This window comes from Cyprinodon variegatus, unplaced genomic scaffold, assembly GCF_000732505.1.
Source record: "Cyprinodon variegatus isolate N-32 unplaced genomic scaffold, C_variegatus-1.0 Scaffold1667, whole genome shotgun sequence".
NCBI lineage: Eukaryota > Metazoa > Chordata > Actinopteri > Cyprinodontiformes > Cyprinodontidae > Cyprinodon > Cyprinodon variegatus.
Window position 1 is genome coordinate 66,057 of NW_015152120.1, and position 15,228 is coordinate 81,284.

General features: G+C 41.9%; 1 protein-coding gene across 1 annotated transcript in view; it reads right to left on the reverse strand.

The window, feature by feature from the left end:
• mmp24 (matrix metallopeptidase 24) overlaps positions 1–15,228 on the reverse strand; it is a 50,764-nt gene that overhangs the window by 10,356 nt on the left and 25,180 nt on the right. Inside the window, exons 4-7 of the mRNA XM_015404212.1 lie at positions 14,707–14,806; positions 14,325–14,529; positions 7,818–7,979; positions 6,282–6,496 (exon numbers count right to left, since the gene is read on the reverse strand). Of these exons, the coding sequence (XP_015259698.1) occupies positions 6,282–6,496; positions 7,818–7,979; positions 14,325–14,529; positions 14,707–14,806 (682 nt within the window). The remainder of the gene's footprint in view (positions 1–6,281; positions 6,497–7,817; positions 7,980–14,324; positions 14,530–14,706; positions 14,807–15,228) is intronic.

Sequence of the window (15,228 nt, forward strand, 5' to 3'; positions counted from 1 at the left end):
CTGTGCCTTAATCCTCCAAAATGACTGTCCAACATATAGAGTTCATCCAACATAGATTAGTCTATGTCACTTTCCACTGGAAATGGGAAACTGATGTATTAGTTAGGCTTAATCAAAATGTATGGTCTAAAATCTGTCACAGAACCTTTGACATGACCATAAATCTTAATTTACAACTAATTCAATACAAAATCCTTCACAGTGTACTCTATACAAGCCAACGGATGTTTAAGATGGGTTCTGCACAGTCTAAAATCTGCTTGAAATGCTCAAGTAATGCACCAGATGACATCTTCTAGGATGATGCACTATGCTTATGCACTCCTGTACAGAAGTTCTTGTGTCTGCTATGTGAGGATCTGTCAAAGTGTCTGAGATGTAATAAATTTACCCTCTTCCTCAGTCTGTTCACTGGGTAAGTTGGATTATGTCACCTTAGAAAGTGATTCCCTCTATGTCATCTTCAATGCTTTATGTATGGCAAAGAAGACTATCCTCATGAACTGCAACAATAAAAACAGTCTAAATATTAACCTAGCCTCAGTAAGATCTACTCTAGGGTGCTGGAGAGGAGGATCTGGCCGATATTCGAACCTCACATCCAGGAGGAACAATGTGATTTTTATCCCGGTCGGAGCACACTGGACCAGCTCTATACCCTTTATCAGGTACTTGAGGGTTCGTAGGAGTTCGCCCAACCAGTCAACATGTGTTTTGTGGATCTGGAGAAGGCTTACAACGATGTCCCTCATAGTGCCCTGTGGGAGGGTGCTCCGGGAGTATGGTGTGCTGGAGGTAGTGTGTGTGGATTGGGAAGTCTGGGCATCTCTGCTTAGACCGCTGCCTCCATGACCCAGCCCCAGATAAGTGAAAGAGAAAGGATGCATGGATCGATAAATATTAACCAGTATAGAGACATTCTGTCAGATCATATTAACCTAGAGATCTACCTAACCTAGAGACCTCTACCTCATCACTAAAATCGCTTTTGGCACCTATGATTGGCTACTTTTCCTACTATGAGTATAAGGCCTGTGGCTTGGTCCAGTGGGGGTAGTAGGGGTGATTTAAAATACATCTAGGCCTCTGTCATTAGGCGGGGTACCTGTTGGGGGTTGGAGTATTTGTTATGAACCAATGTGCCACGGAGTTTGTGGACTGGTGCCTGCTGTGGTACCTAACTTGCTCTGGGGTCCATCGGCGACACTGCTCGCACTGGGACCAATGAAACGGAGTCGAGCATCCTTTTTACATCATACTGCTGCTACATTTAAACTAATAATCAGATTTTGGGACCAGTGGGAACCAAGACATGGACAGAGAGACCTTGAACTGGGATTATAACCTAGAACCGCCTTCTTGCAAGGCAACAGCGCCACCCACTGCTGTATCGTGCAGCCCTTCAAGGATGAGTCATATGTCATTAGTGAAAATGTCAGCATCCACATTCTCCAGGAAGCAGCAAATTCCTCCATCCTTCTTTCCGTCTAATTAACCTTTATCTGTTTCATCCTGTTTCTTTAAAGCACGACAGGACTGTATGACTCACCATCTGGACCACAACACCCGGTAATTACACAAAGTAGCACCTTCTGCACCTCTTTAAGCTTAAACTAAAGGAATTTTACCTAGATTGGGGACAGGTACTACCGTCCCTTCCTGCTCTGTGTCTCAGCTCACCTTGAAGACAAACAGCTCCTTCCTGAAGAAGGCCACAGTGTTGAAGTTGCCATCGCAGATGTTAGGCTTGCCGTTCCCAGGAAGAGCTGGTCTCTCTCCAGGTGGACGGCCTGGCCGGGAGTGCCGGTCATTATTGCACTCTGAGGTGGAGTGGGTCCGTCGGGAAGGAAGCGTGGGTAACGGCCGGGTGGGTTCCAGCATGGGGGTGGGGATCCCTGTGGGTACAGAAGCAAAGACTGACTGAATGATTTACTTACTTACTTTCATCATCATCATCATCATCATCATCATCATCATCATCATCATCATCATCATCATCATCATCATCATCATCATCATCATCATCATTCCTTTTTTTGTTTTGTTATTCTCTCTTTAATAAAAAAATTATATGTTTTTTTCTTTACAATCAGTGACAGTTTTAGTTTTCTTTGTAAACATATATATACTTTGTATTTTTTTCTGTTCTTTGTATTCTTTAATTGTGCCTCTCTTTAGTCTGCTTATTTCATTTTTTCTCTGCAGTCCTGTTAAGGCTGCGTGGGGTTGAGTTGTTCAGAAACATCTCTGGGTCTGTTATTTCAGAGATAATGTAGAATGACTCTTTGATCTACTGAGAGAAGTAACAGACAAACGGATTCCTGACTGTCAGCTTCACTGGGAAATAAAGCTGTTAGTGCCGGTGTTTGGTGGCTTTTCCACCTTTCAGAGCAACCTGATGAACCTGCTCAGGTGTCTTCACAGACCGCTGAGGGCCATGTTGATCTAATGTTTCCTGTCAATATCTCCCTGAAATGAAATGTCAGCCATGCATCATGGCCTTTGAGGTGATTCTCAGGTTTTATCCGGGGGAGGGGGGGTGTGAGGGTCTTCCAGCTTTGATGGTTTAAGTGAAGCAGAGGAACCGTGAACCAACTGTGAATCCTGGAGCTCAGTGAGCGTAGCGGATGATGTGGCTGGAAATGTGAAGCTTATCTCTGACCCTGCAGATGCTTTCTCTTTCTTCTCTTGTGTCTCTGCATCACAGATAATTGTTCCACCACATTTCAACTGAAGCCCGGGCTGATTATTCCTCACAGCAAACAGAAAGCCTATCAACGCTTTGTTTTCAATCAGAGCCGATTGAGATGGAGGCCATCTTTGTGTCTGTGCTACAAAGAGTCTCTGGTGAAAACTCGGAGGCAAAGCTGCACATTTTATTCCCTATAATTTTCCTCTTTCCATGTAAAAGCTGCTGGTTCTGATCCGTTTTCATTCTTCAAACAGAGCCAGGCTGCTGGACGTTGAATAATGTTCATTATTCAGCAGCTCTTTGGGACTCAGCATTAATAATTCATACAAACAGTTCGCTGTTTTTACTTTTGCAAGTTTTTGCTTTTAGATTTAGAGTGAAATGTTGTGTTCAGGCTATTCACTGACACCTCAAAGAGTTCACCACATCTATCAGATTCAACCTCTATTCTTCCAACCTTCCAGCATTATTCTGTCAGACAAAAAACATTTATTTTTGTTTTTTATTACTATTAAATTCCTGACCGTAGATTTTCTGTATGCCCTGCAGGTCGTCCAGAGGCAGCTTGAAGTTGTGCGTGTCCATGTACTGGTAGAACGGGGCCATGATGGCACTGGGATCGTTGGAGTGCTCCAACCCCAAGGCGTGACCCAACTCATGGACCGCCACCAGGAACAGATCATTACCTGGACAGAAATAGAAGCAATGACAAATAAATCATCAATTTGTCTTTTCAGCTGGAGCTCAACAGAAACGAACCAAACACTCAGATCCACTAAGCAGAAGTTGGTCTGAGACGCTTTTGATTTTACAGTAACTTATGATCTCATCGTCCAATTCTTCAAAGTAACATCAGACTCTCACACTTTTAGTCTTTAAATATATAATATGTGAGAGTATTAATAATTCAGAGCTGTAGAGAAATGTGCTCATGAAAGGCAAACATGTTGAATCTGAAGAACAAAAACATCTTTAGATCTGCAGTAGAAATTCTCTAACCAGAGCAGCAATTCACATGAGAAAAATTATCACAATTTCTGCTTTTGTTTGCTACACTTCAAATAATACTTTTAACAACAGATTTAGAGATAATAATAATNCAAAAAAGTACTCCAGAGTGTTGTTCAGCATGGGGGTGAGTAGAAAATGAAGGCTAATCATGTTTTGGGTGTACTATTCCTTTAAGTATTGCAAAGAAAACTATCCTCATGAACTGCAACAATTAAAACAGTCTAAATATTAACCTAGGAGGAGTTCGGTCGGCCTCGAAAGTGTTCTGGCAAACTGTTCGCCGCCTGAGGATGGGGAAGCAGTGCTTCACCAACACTGTTTGCAGTTCAGGTGGGGAGCTGCTGGCCTTGACTAGGGATATTGTCGGGTGGTGGAAGGAGTACTTTTAGGATCTCCTCAATCCCATCATCACGCCTTTCGAGGAGTAGGCAGAGGCCGGGGACTTAGAGGCTGACCCTGAGATTCGCTTCTGGATGTTTTAGGACTGCCTTGGCTGACACGTCTCTGCAGTTTTGTGTTGTGGTCAGGGACAGTAACCCTGGATTGGCAGACCGGCGTAGTGGTCCCTCTCTTCAAAAAGGGGGACTGGAGGGTGGAATGTGCTCTAATGACAGAGAGATCACACTCCTCGTTCTCAGTAAGGTCTACTCCAGGGTGCTGGAGAGGAGGATCCTGCCGATATTCGAACCTCAGATCCAGGAGGAACAATGTGATTTTCATCCCGGTCGGAGCACACTGGACCAGCTCTTTACCCTTCATCAGGTACTTGAGGGTTCGTGGGAGTTCGCGCAACCAGTCCACATGTGTTTTGTGGATCTGGAGAAGGCTTACGACCATGTCCCTCATAGCGCCCTGTGGGATGGTGCTCCGGGAGCATGGTGACTGTTCTGTTAAGGGAGCAGAAGCTTAGTTCGCAACGCCGGCAGTAAGTCAGACCAGTTCCCGGTGCATGTTGGTCTCGGCCAGGGCTGCCGTTTGTAATCGATTCTGTTCATTACATTGCAGAATTTCTAGGCATCGGAAGGTGTCCGGTTTGGGAACCTCATGTTGTACTGTTGGCCTCATCAAACCAGGACCTCCGACGTGCACTGTGGTGCTTTATAGCCGAGTGTGAAGCAGCTGGGATGAGGGTCAGCACTTCCAAATCCAAGGCCATGGTTCTCCACCTGAGAAAGGTGGGCTCCCCTCTTTGGGGAGAGTCCTTGTCTCAAATAGGGGAGTTCAAGTATCTTGGGGTCTTGTTCACGAGTGAGGGAAGGATGGAGCGCTGGCAGTGATGCGGTCGCTGTATCGTACTGTTGTGGTGAAGAAGGAGCTGAGTTGGGGGGCAAAGCTCTTGATTTACCCATCGATCTACGCTCCCACCCTCACCTATTGTCATGATATCTAGGTAATGTTCAAAAGGAAAATATCCTGAATACAAGTGGCCAAAATTTTTTTTCTTTGCAGGGTGGCTGGGCGTACCCTTCGAGATTGGGTGAGGAGCTCAGGTAACCGGGAGGAGCAGGGAGTAGAGTTGTTTACAAAAGGAGCCAGCTAAGGGCATCTGCTTAGGTTGCCTCCTGGTTGCCTCCCTCGGGAGGTGTTCCAGGCATGTCCCATTGGAAGGAGGCCTTGTGGAAGGCCCAGGACACCCTGGAGGGACTATGTCTCTAAGATGTCCTGGTGTCACCTTGGGGTCCCCCCACTGTAGCTGGAGGAAGTGTGGGAAGTCTGGGCATCTCTGCTTAGACCGCTGCCTCCACAACCCAGCCCCAGATAAGCGGAAGAAAAAGGATGGATGGATCGATAAATATTAACCAGTATAGAGACATTCTGTCAGATCATATTAACCCAGAGATCTACCTAAACTAGAGACCTCTACCTCATCACTAAATCGATATCTTTTGGCACCTATGATCGGCTACTTTCCCTACTAGGAGTATAAGGCCTGTGGCTTGGTCCAGTGGGGGTAGTAGGGGTGATTTAAAATACATCTAGGCCTCTGTCATTAGGCGGGGTACCTGTTGGGGGTTGGAGTATTTGTTATGAACCAATGTGCCACGGAGTTTGTGGACTGGTGCCTGCTGTGGTACCTAACTTGCTCTGGGGTCCATCGGCGACACTGCTCGCACTGGGACCAATGAAACGGAGTCGAGCATCCTTTTTACATCATACTGCTGCTACATTTAAACTAATAATCAGATTTTGGGACCAGTGGGAACCAAGACATGGACAGAGAGACCTTGAACTGGGATTATAACCTAGAACCGCCTTCTTGCAAGGCAACAGCGCCACCCACTGCTGTATCGTGCAGCCCTTCAAGGATGAGTCATATGTCATTAGTGAAAATGTCAGCATCCACATTCTCCAGGAAGCAGCAAATTCCTCCATCCTTCTTTCCGTCTAATTAACCTTTATCTGTTTCATCCTGTTTCTTTAAAGCACGACAGGACTGTATGACTCACCATCTGGACCACAACACCCGGTAATTACACAAAGTAGCACCTTCTGCACCTCTTTAAGCTTAAACTAAAGGAATTTTACCTAGATTGGGGACAGGTACTACCGTCCCTTCCTGCTCTGTGTCTCAGCTCACCTTGAAGACAAACAGCTCCTTCCTGAAGAAGGCCACAGTGTTGAAGTTGCCATCGCAGATGTTAGGCTTGCCGTTCCCAGGAAGAGCTGGTCTCTCTCCAGGTGGACGGCCTGGCCGGGAGTGCCGGTCATTATTGCACTCTGAGGTGGAGTGGGTCCGTCGGGAAGGAAGCGTGGGTAACGGCCGGGTGGGTTCCAGCATGGGGGTGGGGATCCCTGTGGGTACAGAAGCAAAGACTGACTGAATGATTTACTTACTTACTTTCATCATCATCATCATCATCATCATCATCATCATCATCATCATCATCATCATCATCATCATCATCATCATCATCATCATCATCATTCCTTTTTTTGTTTTGTTATTCTCTCTTTAATAAAAAAATTATATGTTTTTTTCTTTACAATCAGTGACAGTTTTAGTTTTCTTTGTAAACATATATATACTTTGTATTTTTTTCTGTTCTTTGTATTCTTTAATTGTGCCTCTCTTTAGTCTGCTTATTTCATTTTTTCTCTGCAGTCCTGTTAAGGCTGCGTGGGGTTGAGTTGTTCAGAAACATCTCTGGGTCTGTTATTTCAGAGATAATGTAGAATGACTCTTTGATCTACTGAGAGAAGTAACAGACAAACGGATTCCTGACTGTCAGCTTCACTGGGAAATAAAGCTGTTAGTGCCGGTGTTTGGTGGCTTTTCCACCTTTCAGAGCAACCTGATGAACCTGCTCAGGTGTCTTCACAGACCGCTGAGGGCCATGTTGATCTAATGTTTCCTGTCAATATCTCCCTGAAATGAAATGTCAGCCATGCATCATGGCCTTTGAGGTGATTCTCAGGTTTTATCCGGGGGAGGGGGGGTGTGAGGGTCTTCCAGCTTTGATGGTTTAAGTGAAGCAGAGGAACCGTGAACCAACTGTGAATCCTGGAGCTCAGTGAGCGTAGCGGATGATGTGGCTGGAAATGTGAAGCTTATCTCTGACCCTGCAGATGCTTTCTCTTTCTTCTCTTGTGTCTCTGCATCACAGATAATTGTTCCACCACATTTCAACTGAAGCCCGGGCTGATTATTCCTCACAGCAAACAGAAAGCCTATCAACGCTTTGTTTTCAATCAGAGCCGATTGAGATGGAGGCCATCTTTGTGTCTGTGCTACAAAGAGTCTCTGGTGAAAACTCGGAGGCAAAGCTGCACATTTTATTCCCTATAATTTTCCTCTTTCCATGTAAAAGCTGCTGGTTCTGATCCGTTTTCATTCTTCAAACAGAGCCAGGCTGCTGGACGTTGAATAATGTTCATTATTCAGCAGCTCTTTGGGACTCAGCATTAATAATTCATACAAACAGTTCGCTGTTTTTACTTTTGCAAGTTTTTGCTTTTAGATTTAGAGTGAAATGTTGTGTTCAGGCTATTCACTGACACCTCAAAGAGTTCACCACATCTATCAGATTCAACCTCTATTCTTCCAACCTTCCAGCATTATTCTGTCAGACAAAAAACATTTATTTTTGTTTTTTATTACTATTAAATTCCTGACCGTAGATTTTCTGTATGCCCTGCAGGTCGTCCAGAGGCAGCTTGAAGTTGTGCGTGTCCATGTACTGGTAGAACGGGGCCATGATGGCACTGGGATCGTTGGAGTGCTCCAACCCCAAGGCGTGACCCAACTCATGGACCGCCACCAGGAACAGATCATTACCTGGACAGAAATAGAAGCAATGACAAATAAATCATCAATTTGTCTTTTCAGCTGGAGCTCAACAGAAACGAACCAAACACTCAGATCCACTAAGCAGAAGTTGGTCTGAGACGCTTTTGATTTTACAGTAACTTATGATCTCATCGTCCAATTCTTCAAAGTAACATCAGACTCTCACACTTTTAGTCTTTAAATATATAATATGTGAGAGTATTAATAATTCAGAGCTGTAGAGAAATGTGCTCATGAAAGGCAAACATGTTGAATCTGAAGAACAAAAACATCTTTAGATCTGCAGTAGAAATTCTCTAACCAGAGCAGCAATTCACATGAGAAAAATTATCACAATTTCTGCTTTTGTTTGCTACACTTCAAATAATACTTTTAACAACAGATTTAGAGATAATAATAATAATAATTATGATGATTATTATTATTATATAGACATGTAAGAATTAATATTCCACTCAGTGGTGCTTAGATCCTGTTGGTGCCAAGCAAGCCCCCATCATCCTCTTTCCACTATGCTGTTTCATATCTGCAATAATTTACTTTACTGCATGATGAAACATTTTATCTGTCCAGATAACTTTGATTGTATTAATTTTTATTTAGCTTTGCAAATCAAAATCCTTCTGCAATTGTGATTATAGAGACAAAAAACAACTCCTCTCAATTCTGATTTACTGCTTTAACTAAAAAAAAAATCCCAATAATTTTTCCAGATTTCCTAAAATATCAAAGATGACTGAAAGGGGAATTGTTGAATTAAGCTGACCCCCTGCCCACCCCCCTACACCTAAAGCTTCACCCAGATCAGTAAAATATGTTTTTGCATCTGACAATTTGGGTCTTTTTATCTGCTGAAGATATCTTGTAAATGTGGATTATTTCCAGCTACATCAACCACCTCTTTACTTCTGGTGTTTCTTTAAATGACCTGACACAAAAGGAGAGCTGAGGCCCTGAGGACCTATGAGGGATTAGACAATCTGGACTCTGAGCTGCTGTCAGATACTTAATAACTTCCAACAGTCTGATGGCGAAACTGAGATTAAACATTTCATGGCCGCTGTAATTGGTTTGACTCTGCCTGAACCTAATTACGGAACCTAATTATCTTTGCTTCTTTATAGCAGCCGATGTGTGTGAAGATTAGAGCCGCTGATGTAAAGGTACCGACTGTTTCCTTCTGCTCCACTTCTGACTTTCTCTCCCCTCTTTTGTCTTGAAACATTTTTTAGACATTTGGACAAATCATCACTGTCTGTTGTCAAAGGTGTGAATTCAATGCAGATATTTTAAAGACTGGCAAAAATTAGATTTGTTGCCGCTTTTTGTTTTCACAACATTTACATGAACGTGAATGATTGGTGCCATTTGGGAGTCAAGGTTATTAGTAACTTAACATGTATTTGTGATTTAACCAAAGCTCCAACACAAAGGGATGATTAAAGTTATAGCATCGGGCTGTAACTATGGCAACAGAAACATCAAAAATGCATGATTAATGCTTACACTTTCACAGAGTAAATTTAGTCTATTGCTTTATATCTAAACTTAAATAAATGAGTTATCTATACTAATATTGCATGAAACCTTCAAACTGAATTAAATAATATTCTGTTCCTTTATTAAAAAATAATACAAAAAATGTCTAGAAATATGGTTTGTGTTCAAATTGAAGCATTTATGGGGCCCCTGATGCTCTAGAGTGGAGGTCTTCAACAGGGGGTCCGTGACCCGTAGGGGGTCCTCAGAGGTACTGCATGGGGGTCGCAAAAGTTTTGGTTGATTAGACTTTTTTTTATATTCCCCCCTGGATTTTTTTTTTCATTAATTGAAATGTCTTTAAATACACATTAACATGAATTCAACACAATGTAATAAACAGATAAATGGAGGCAGAAGATGTCTTTCAGTCATCAATGCTCACAGGAGCTTTTTCAAGCTGGGCACCGTTTCATTCACAACACCTATTCCATCAACAAGGAATCAGAATCAGACTTTAATAATCCCAGGGGGAAATTACTATCGTTACATGACACTATATGAAATAGACTGACCATAGGACCAGTTTGATATTACACAATTTCATGCAATGTATATAAATAGGGGGTCCCTGCTCAATCTGGCCATCAGTTTCGGGGTTCTTGGCCTGGAAAACCTTGAAGACCCCTGCTCTAGAGTCCCTAATGAGCACCTTAGTTTGCTTGTGCCTTGGGCCAGTTCAAATACAGTCAACAACTGGATCCCACTTTATCCTTTACAACATATTCTCAGATATTGGCAAATGAAAAAAAGAGATAAAAACTTTAAAAAAAACACAAAAAAAAAACAGAATTGAGTTAAAAACTGCTATTTATGTTATTTCAGTTTCTCTCCATTAACCATCAGTCTTTTAAATGACTTGCTGATTTGTTAAGATGTTAGTTTTAACAGCAATATTATTTTTCATCTGTAAAAAAACTTGGAACTTCGTATTCTTAACACCTCTTCAGTTCTGAACCGTCTTGATCCGTATGAATGCATAACTTTTTTAATTCTTTCTTTCAGGCTACTTTAAAACCGACGCCAAAGCAGAACAGAGGGGATCAGATTTTAACTGAACCAAGACCAGACAACTGCTTTATGTCAGTGTTTTTCAACAGAATTATTATACATACATCCTAATTATTTCATTTATCGCCCAATATGTGAGGCTGAATCCCAAAGTATAACTGCAGAGAACAAGAGTGTTAAGTCTGAACTTAACCACTGAAAGGTGTAAGAGCAACACAGGTAATCCCGAGCTGTCGTATAGTTATGCTGCAATAGACTTATGCTGATGGAGGGCATACAGAAAAAATGTCATCATTATGTCTGCATTCTATAACTCTGCAGGATTTGTCACTGCAACCCCTAACATTATCTTTTTTTTTTCCTCATCACAGTAGCTCCATCTGGCCTGGTTCTGTTAGGCTGGGATTCGATCCTGGAGAGAAATATCAGCTGAGCTGTTGCCATTGGATGGATGAATAGATGGGTGGATGGATGGTCCTGTTTTTCTTTGACACAGTTATGGGCTTAGCTTTTCCTGTGACTGTGCTCTTTTTCATTCATTTTGGCATTAAAACTGTCCCAGAGCTCATCTGCTTAACTGTTTCTTTCCTAGACAGAGCTACCTCTGGAGTTAGTTTACATTTGCTGTACCTTTTCTACCATAGAAAACATTTCTAGATCAGGGTTGCTATCTTCTTTTCTATGTCTGATTCTGTCCTTTAAATCCCTAGTCGGCCTTTCCAAAAGACCACTCACACAAAGTCTGGTTCTACTAAAGGTTTCTACCTGTTAAAAGAGAGTTTTCCTCTCCACTTTACCTGCATGCATGATCAGAGTGAGGGATTGCTGAAGAGTCAATAACAAAGTGTAAGCAAATGTCTGCTGTAGTTACATGCTCATCCAGGAGGAGTGATTCCTGCTGACTCAATAACAGGTGTTTTCCTTAGATAGAACATTTACCTTTTAAATGGCCAAACTAAAGTCACCCAAAACACATGAAATGCATAAATAAAATCAGCTGCTGTGTTTTAACCATTTATAAGGGTCTGGCCTTGTATATGAAATAATTCTAATGACAGATAGTAGTTTTATTGTTGCAGCATGAGGCTGCAAAATTGGAAGCACTGCATAGTTAAGGCAGTTAATCAATTTGACTGGAGGATCTGATTGTCTCTGTAAAGTGCCTTGACATGACATGTGGTAAATTGGAACTATGTAAATATATTGAAACCAAATTTAATTTAAAAGTGCCCCAAATGCCACGGCAGTCTTTATAGAGGATATTCGACTGCAAACCGATGCTGTCTTCAGAGGAGTCCATTTGCTGCTTTCCTAACAGGTATTCTTCTATGCAGAGCTATTCAAGCAACTTGGGTTGCCTGTATCAAAACATCTCTTAATAACTTTATTATTTTCTTGCAATAACATGTCAATTTTGTTCAAATGTGCATTTTTAAGAAGATTTATTGTTGCATAATTTGTTCATCGATCCACTCTCTGTAAAATGTTTTTCTTTAATGTCCAAATCAAACTAAACCTCTATTGAGGCTGCAACTACATGTCTTTTTCTGAGACGTTAAAACAACTGAATGAAACTAGATTATAATTAAAACATCTAAACCATCCTTTTCATTACTGAAAAATAAAACAAAGATCTGGAAATATTCCTTTGTTCCAGCTCCAGGGCAGTTTGTTCTACAAAGATATAAAGCTTTATTTATTAGTTTTTTTTTACTTGTTTCTCTGGACTGAAATATACTAAAGAATTAGACTTAGAGGTTTCTTCTGGCCTGGATTTTGCAGACATGTATCAATCCATATTAGTTAGATTTTTCTGCAGCCTTTTCTCTGTAATGGAAATGTTATCAGATTTCCTTTAACTCTGACTGCATCTCTTCTTATCCCTCTTCTGCCTTCCTTCTTCCTCCTTGCAGGAAGATAAAAATCATGTCGGAGCATCAAATGTCCCCCTCGTGTGATCTGGGTATCTATCGGTGCAAGTCCACTTTCATCGTAACCTTACAGTATCGATAACAGTCCTCTTTCATGTTCAGCCCCATGTAATAAACACGATGGATGTGGATTTTTCAGGACTCACTGAGCTGTTCGGATCAGGCTCAATATTCCTAATCTCCAGGTTAAAATCATTAATCTCAGGAACATCTTTCACACAATCACATCATGTCAGCTTGCATCTCCTGTCTCAGCATCAGGAGTTGAGACCCAGCTAATGAAGGAATGTTTAAATCCTTCTGTATGATGAGAGTGGCTGAAACAGGAACCAGAGGATTTGTTTCTGTGGCCTCTGTTGGTCTGCAGCTCCCATGAGCTGCTTTGCCTTTAGTTGCGTCCCGCAGATGTCGGCAGGTTAATAACAGAAGGTCATCAGACTCTGGTGAGAACGTGAAGTTTTAATCTGAAGGCACAAATGTGTCCTGTTTGTCCTCATGTTGTCCTTCTGAAGCTAATACCTTGAATCCGGCTGACGCTTCACTATCTGTTCGCTAATCTTTCAATTAAAACATCTGTGTGTGTGTTCAGGTGTGTATGTGAGAGGCAGCTTTGCAGGCTGAAGGTATTTTTGAAAAAAAAAAACTTATGTTTTTTGAATACTCATGCATTTAAACATTGAACCTATTTTAAAAAAGTTCAAAAGAAGAAATTATGAAGAGATAACATCAAAAAAAAAAACCTCAGTGCATCAGAAAACCCAAAGTTTTGCACATTAATGTAGCCAATCGATTGTTTTCCAGAATGGTGAGCCAGACCTGGATCTGAGCTCTAATTAGAGAAATACATTCACTTTATATTTATCTCCTCCTTACATCAGGATTAACACAATACACATTAAATGAGTGAAGTACGGAAATTATGTAATTTGGCCACAATGACCTCAAGGACGCGTCAAAAACAAACAATAAGACTTTCTCGGACAAATGAGATCAAAGTACCATCCATCCATCCATCCATCCATCCATCCATCCATCCATCCATCCATCCATCCATCCATCCATCCATCCATCCATCCATCCATCCATTTAAAACAGAACCACCATGAACATGTTTGAACATGTTTAGCTTTTTTTATATATCCTGTTAAATAGTATCTCACTGTTTGTTTTCAATATGAGTGCCAATGTTGCATGATATTAACTGACACAACCATACTGCTTTTGGGTTTGATAAATCAGGCCAGGATTGATCCCTGGAAGTCGGATCTTAGGCTAAGTAAAAATGCATCAACGCTGCTAAGATGCAGGTCAAACTCACTGTGATGCATTTAACCAAATATTGGTTGAGGTGCCTTTATGTCAATTTTTTCTTTAATCATTTATTTTCAAATGTTGGTTTAAATAAATGATTAAATACAAAATGTGTAATATTACAGCCCTTATAAATAAATGTGATTGCCACTGCATGCATTGAACTTCCTGCAGACACTCAGGGTTAAATCAAAGTAGGGTTTTCCTCCAGAACCTTGTGTATCAGAGCATGATGAAAGAACATTAAATTAAACCCAATTTTAGATATGAAGCTGGTGAAACAGATCCTGGTCTGAACTGAGGAGCAGAAACCACCTCATACTTGCTGCAGTCAGACAGTTTATCAGCCAGAACTCATTCTCTTTAGGGCTAATCTCTAAAAAACAGATCGCTCACCCTGCTTCTCTGTCTCTGTAGAGAATTGTTAGTTATTCAAGCAGAGGCTACCTGCTGCAGCCATTCATCAAACTGAGACAGAAGAAGCTGAACTAAGCTGATAGCTCTGGTCAGCAGCAGCTTCCTGGGTTTTAACTCTCCTCACCGTCATGGTTGGCGTTTCCCAGCGTCCACGGCTCATCAGAGTCAAAGTGGGTGTCGCCTCCGATGCCGGCACCCGGGAAGTAGGCGTGGGCTAGGAAGCCTCCCTCGCCATCAAACGGAGAGCTGTCACCATGGAAACCAGAGGCGAAGAAGATGATGATGTCAGCGTCTTTCCCGTCGTTCTCTACATCTGAGTTTGGGACCTCCTGAGTAGATCAGAGGGAGGGAAACTTACACTGTTACAGTAGCAGCGGTTTGGTCCTGAGGGAGAATTCCCTGAACGGTCTTCTTCTACATAATTCATTCTCTAAAAAAGATCATCAGGTGACCAGATTTCATTAAGATCAAATTAGGCTGATCAGGAGAAGATAAGAACATCTGACCTGGAAAGAGAGCGGAGTCACAGCCTGCCAGACGTTGAAGGCTTGTCGGATCGCTCTGTGGGTTTCCTTTTCTCCCACCTTTGGCGTGTAGTTTGATATTCTGAGGGGAAGAGAAAATGATAATTTTTACACAGGGGGGGTGGCAGCCTAGTGGTTAGCGCATTTCATTTGGATCCCACAGGTTCTCAGTTGAAGCCCCACTCCCACAGACAGACCTTAACCCCACACTGCTCCCCGGGGGCCGCACTATGGCAGCCCACTGCTCCCCAAGGGGATGGGTTACATGCAGAGAGTGAATTTTGTTGCTCTGTATTTTTGACAATGTCATTACAATAAAGTTGAAATCTATTCTGTTCTATTCTAAAACAGGAATCAGTTTATCCTGCTCATCGACCAATCACAGGGATTACCAATCCTGTTAGACAGGAAGCAGTCGAAGCAGCTGTTAGGATTATTCAATGATGATTATAAAATTAATGTGTGCTTATAAAACATTTGTGCAAGGGGATGCTCCACTCCTGT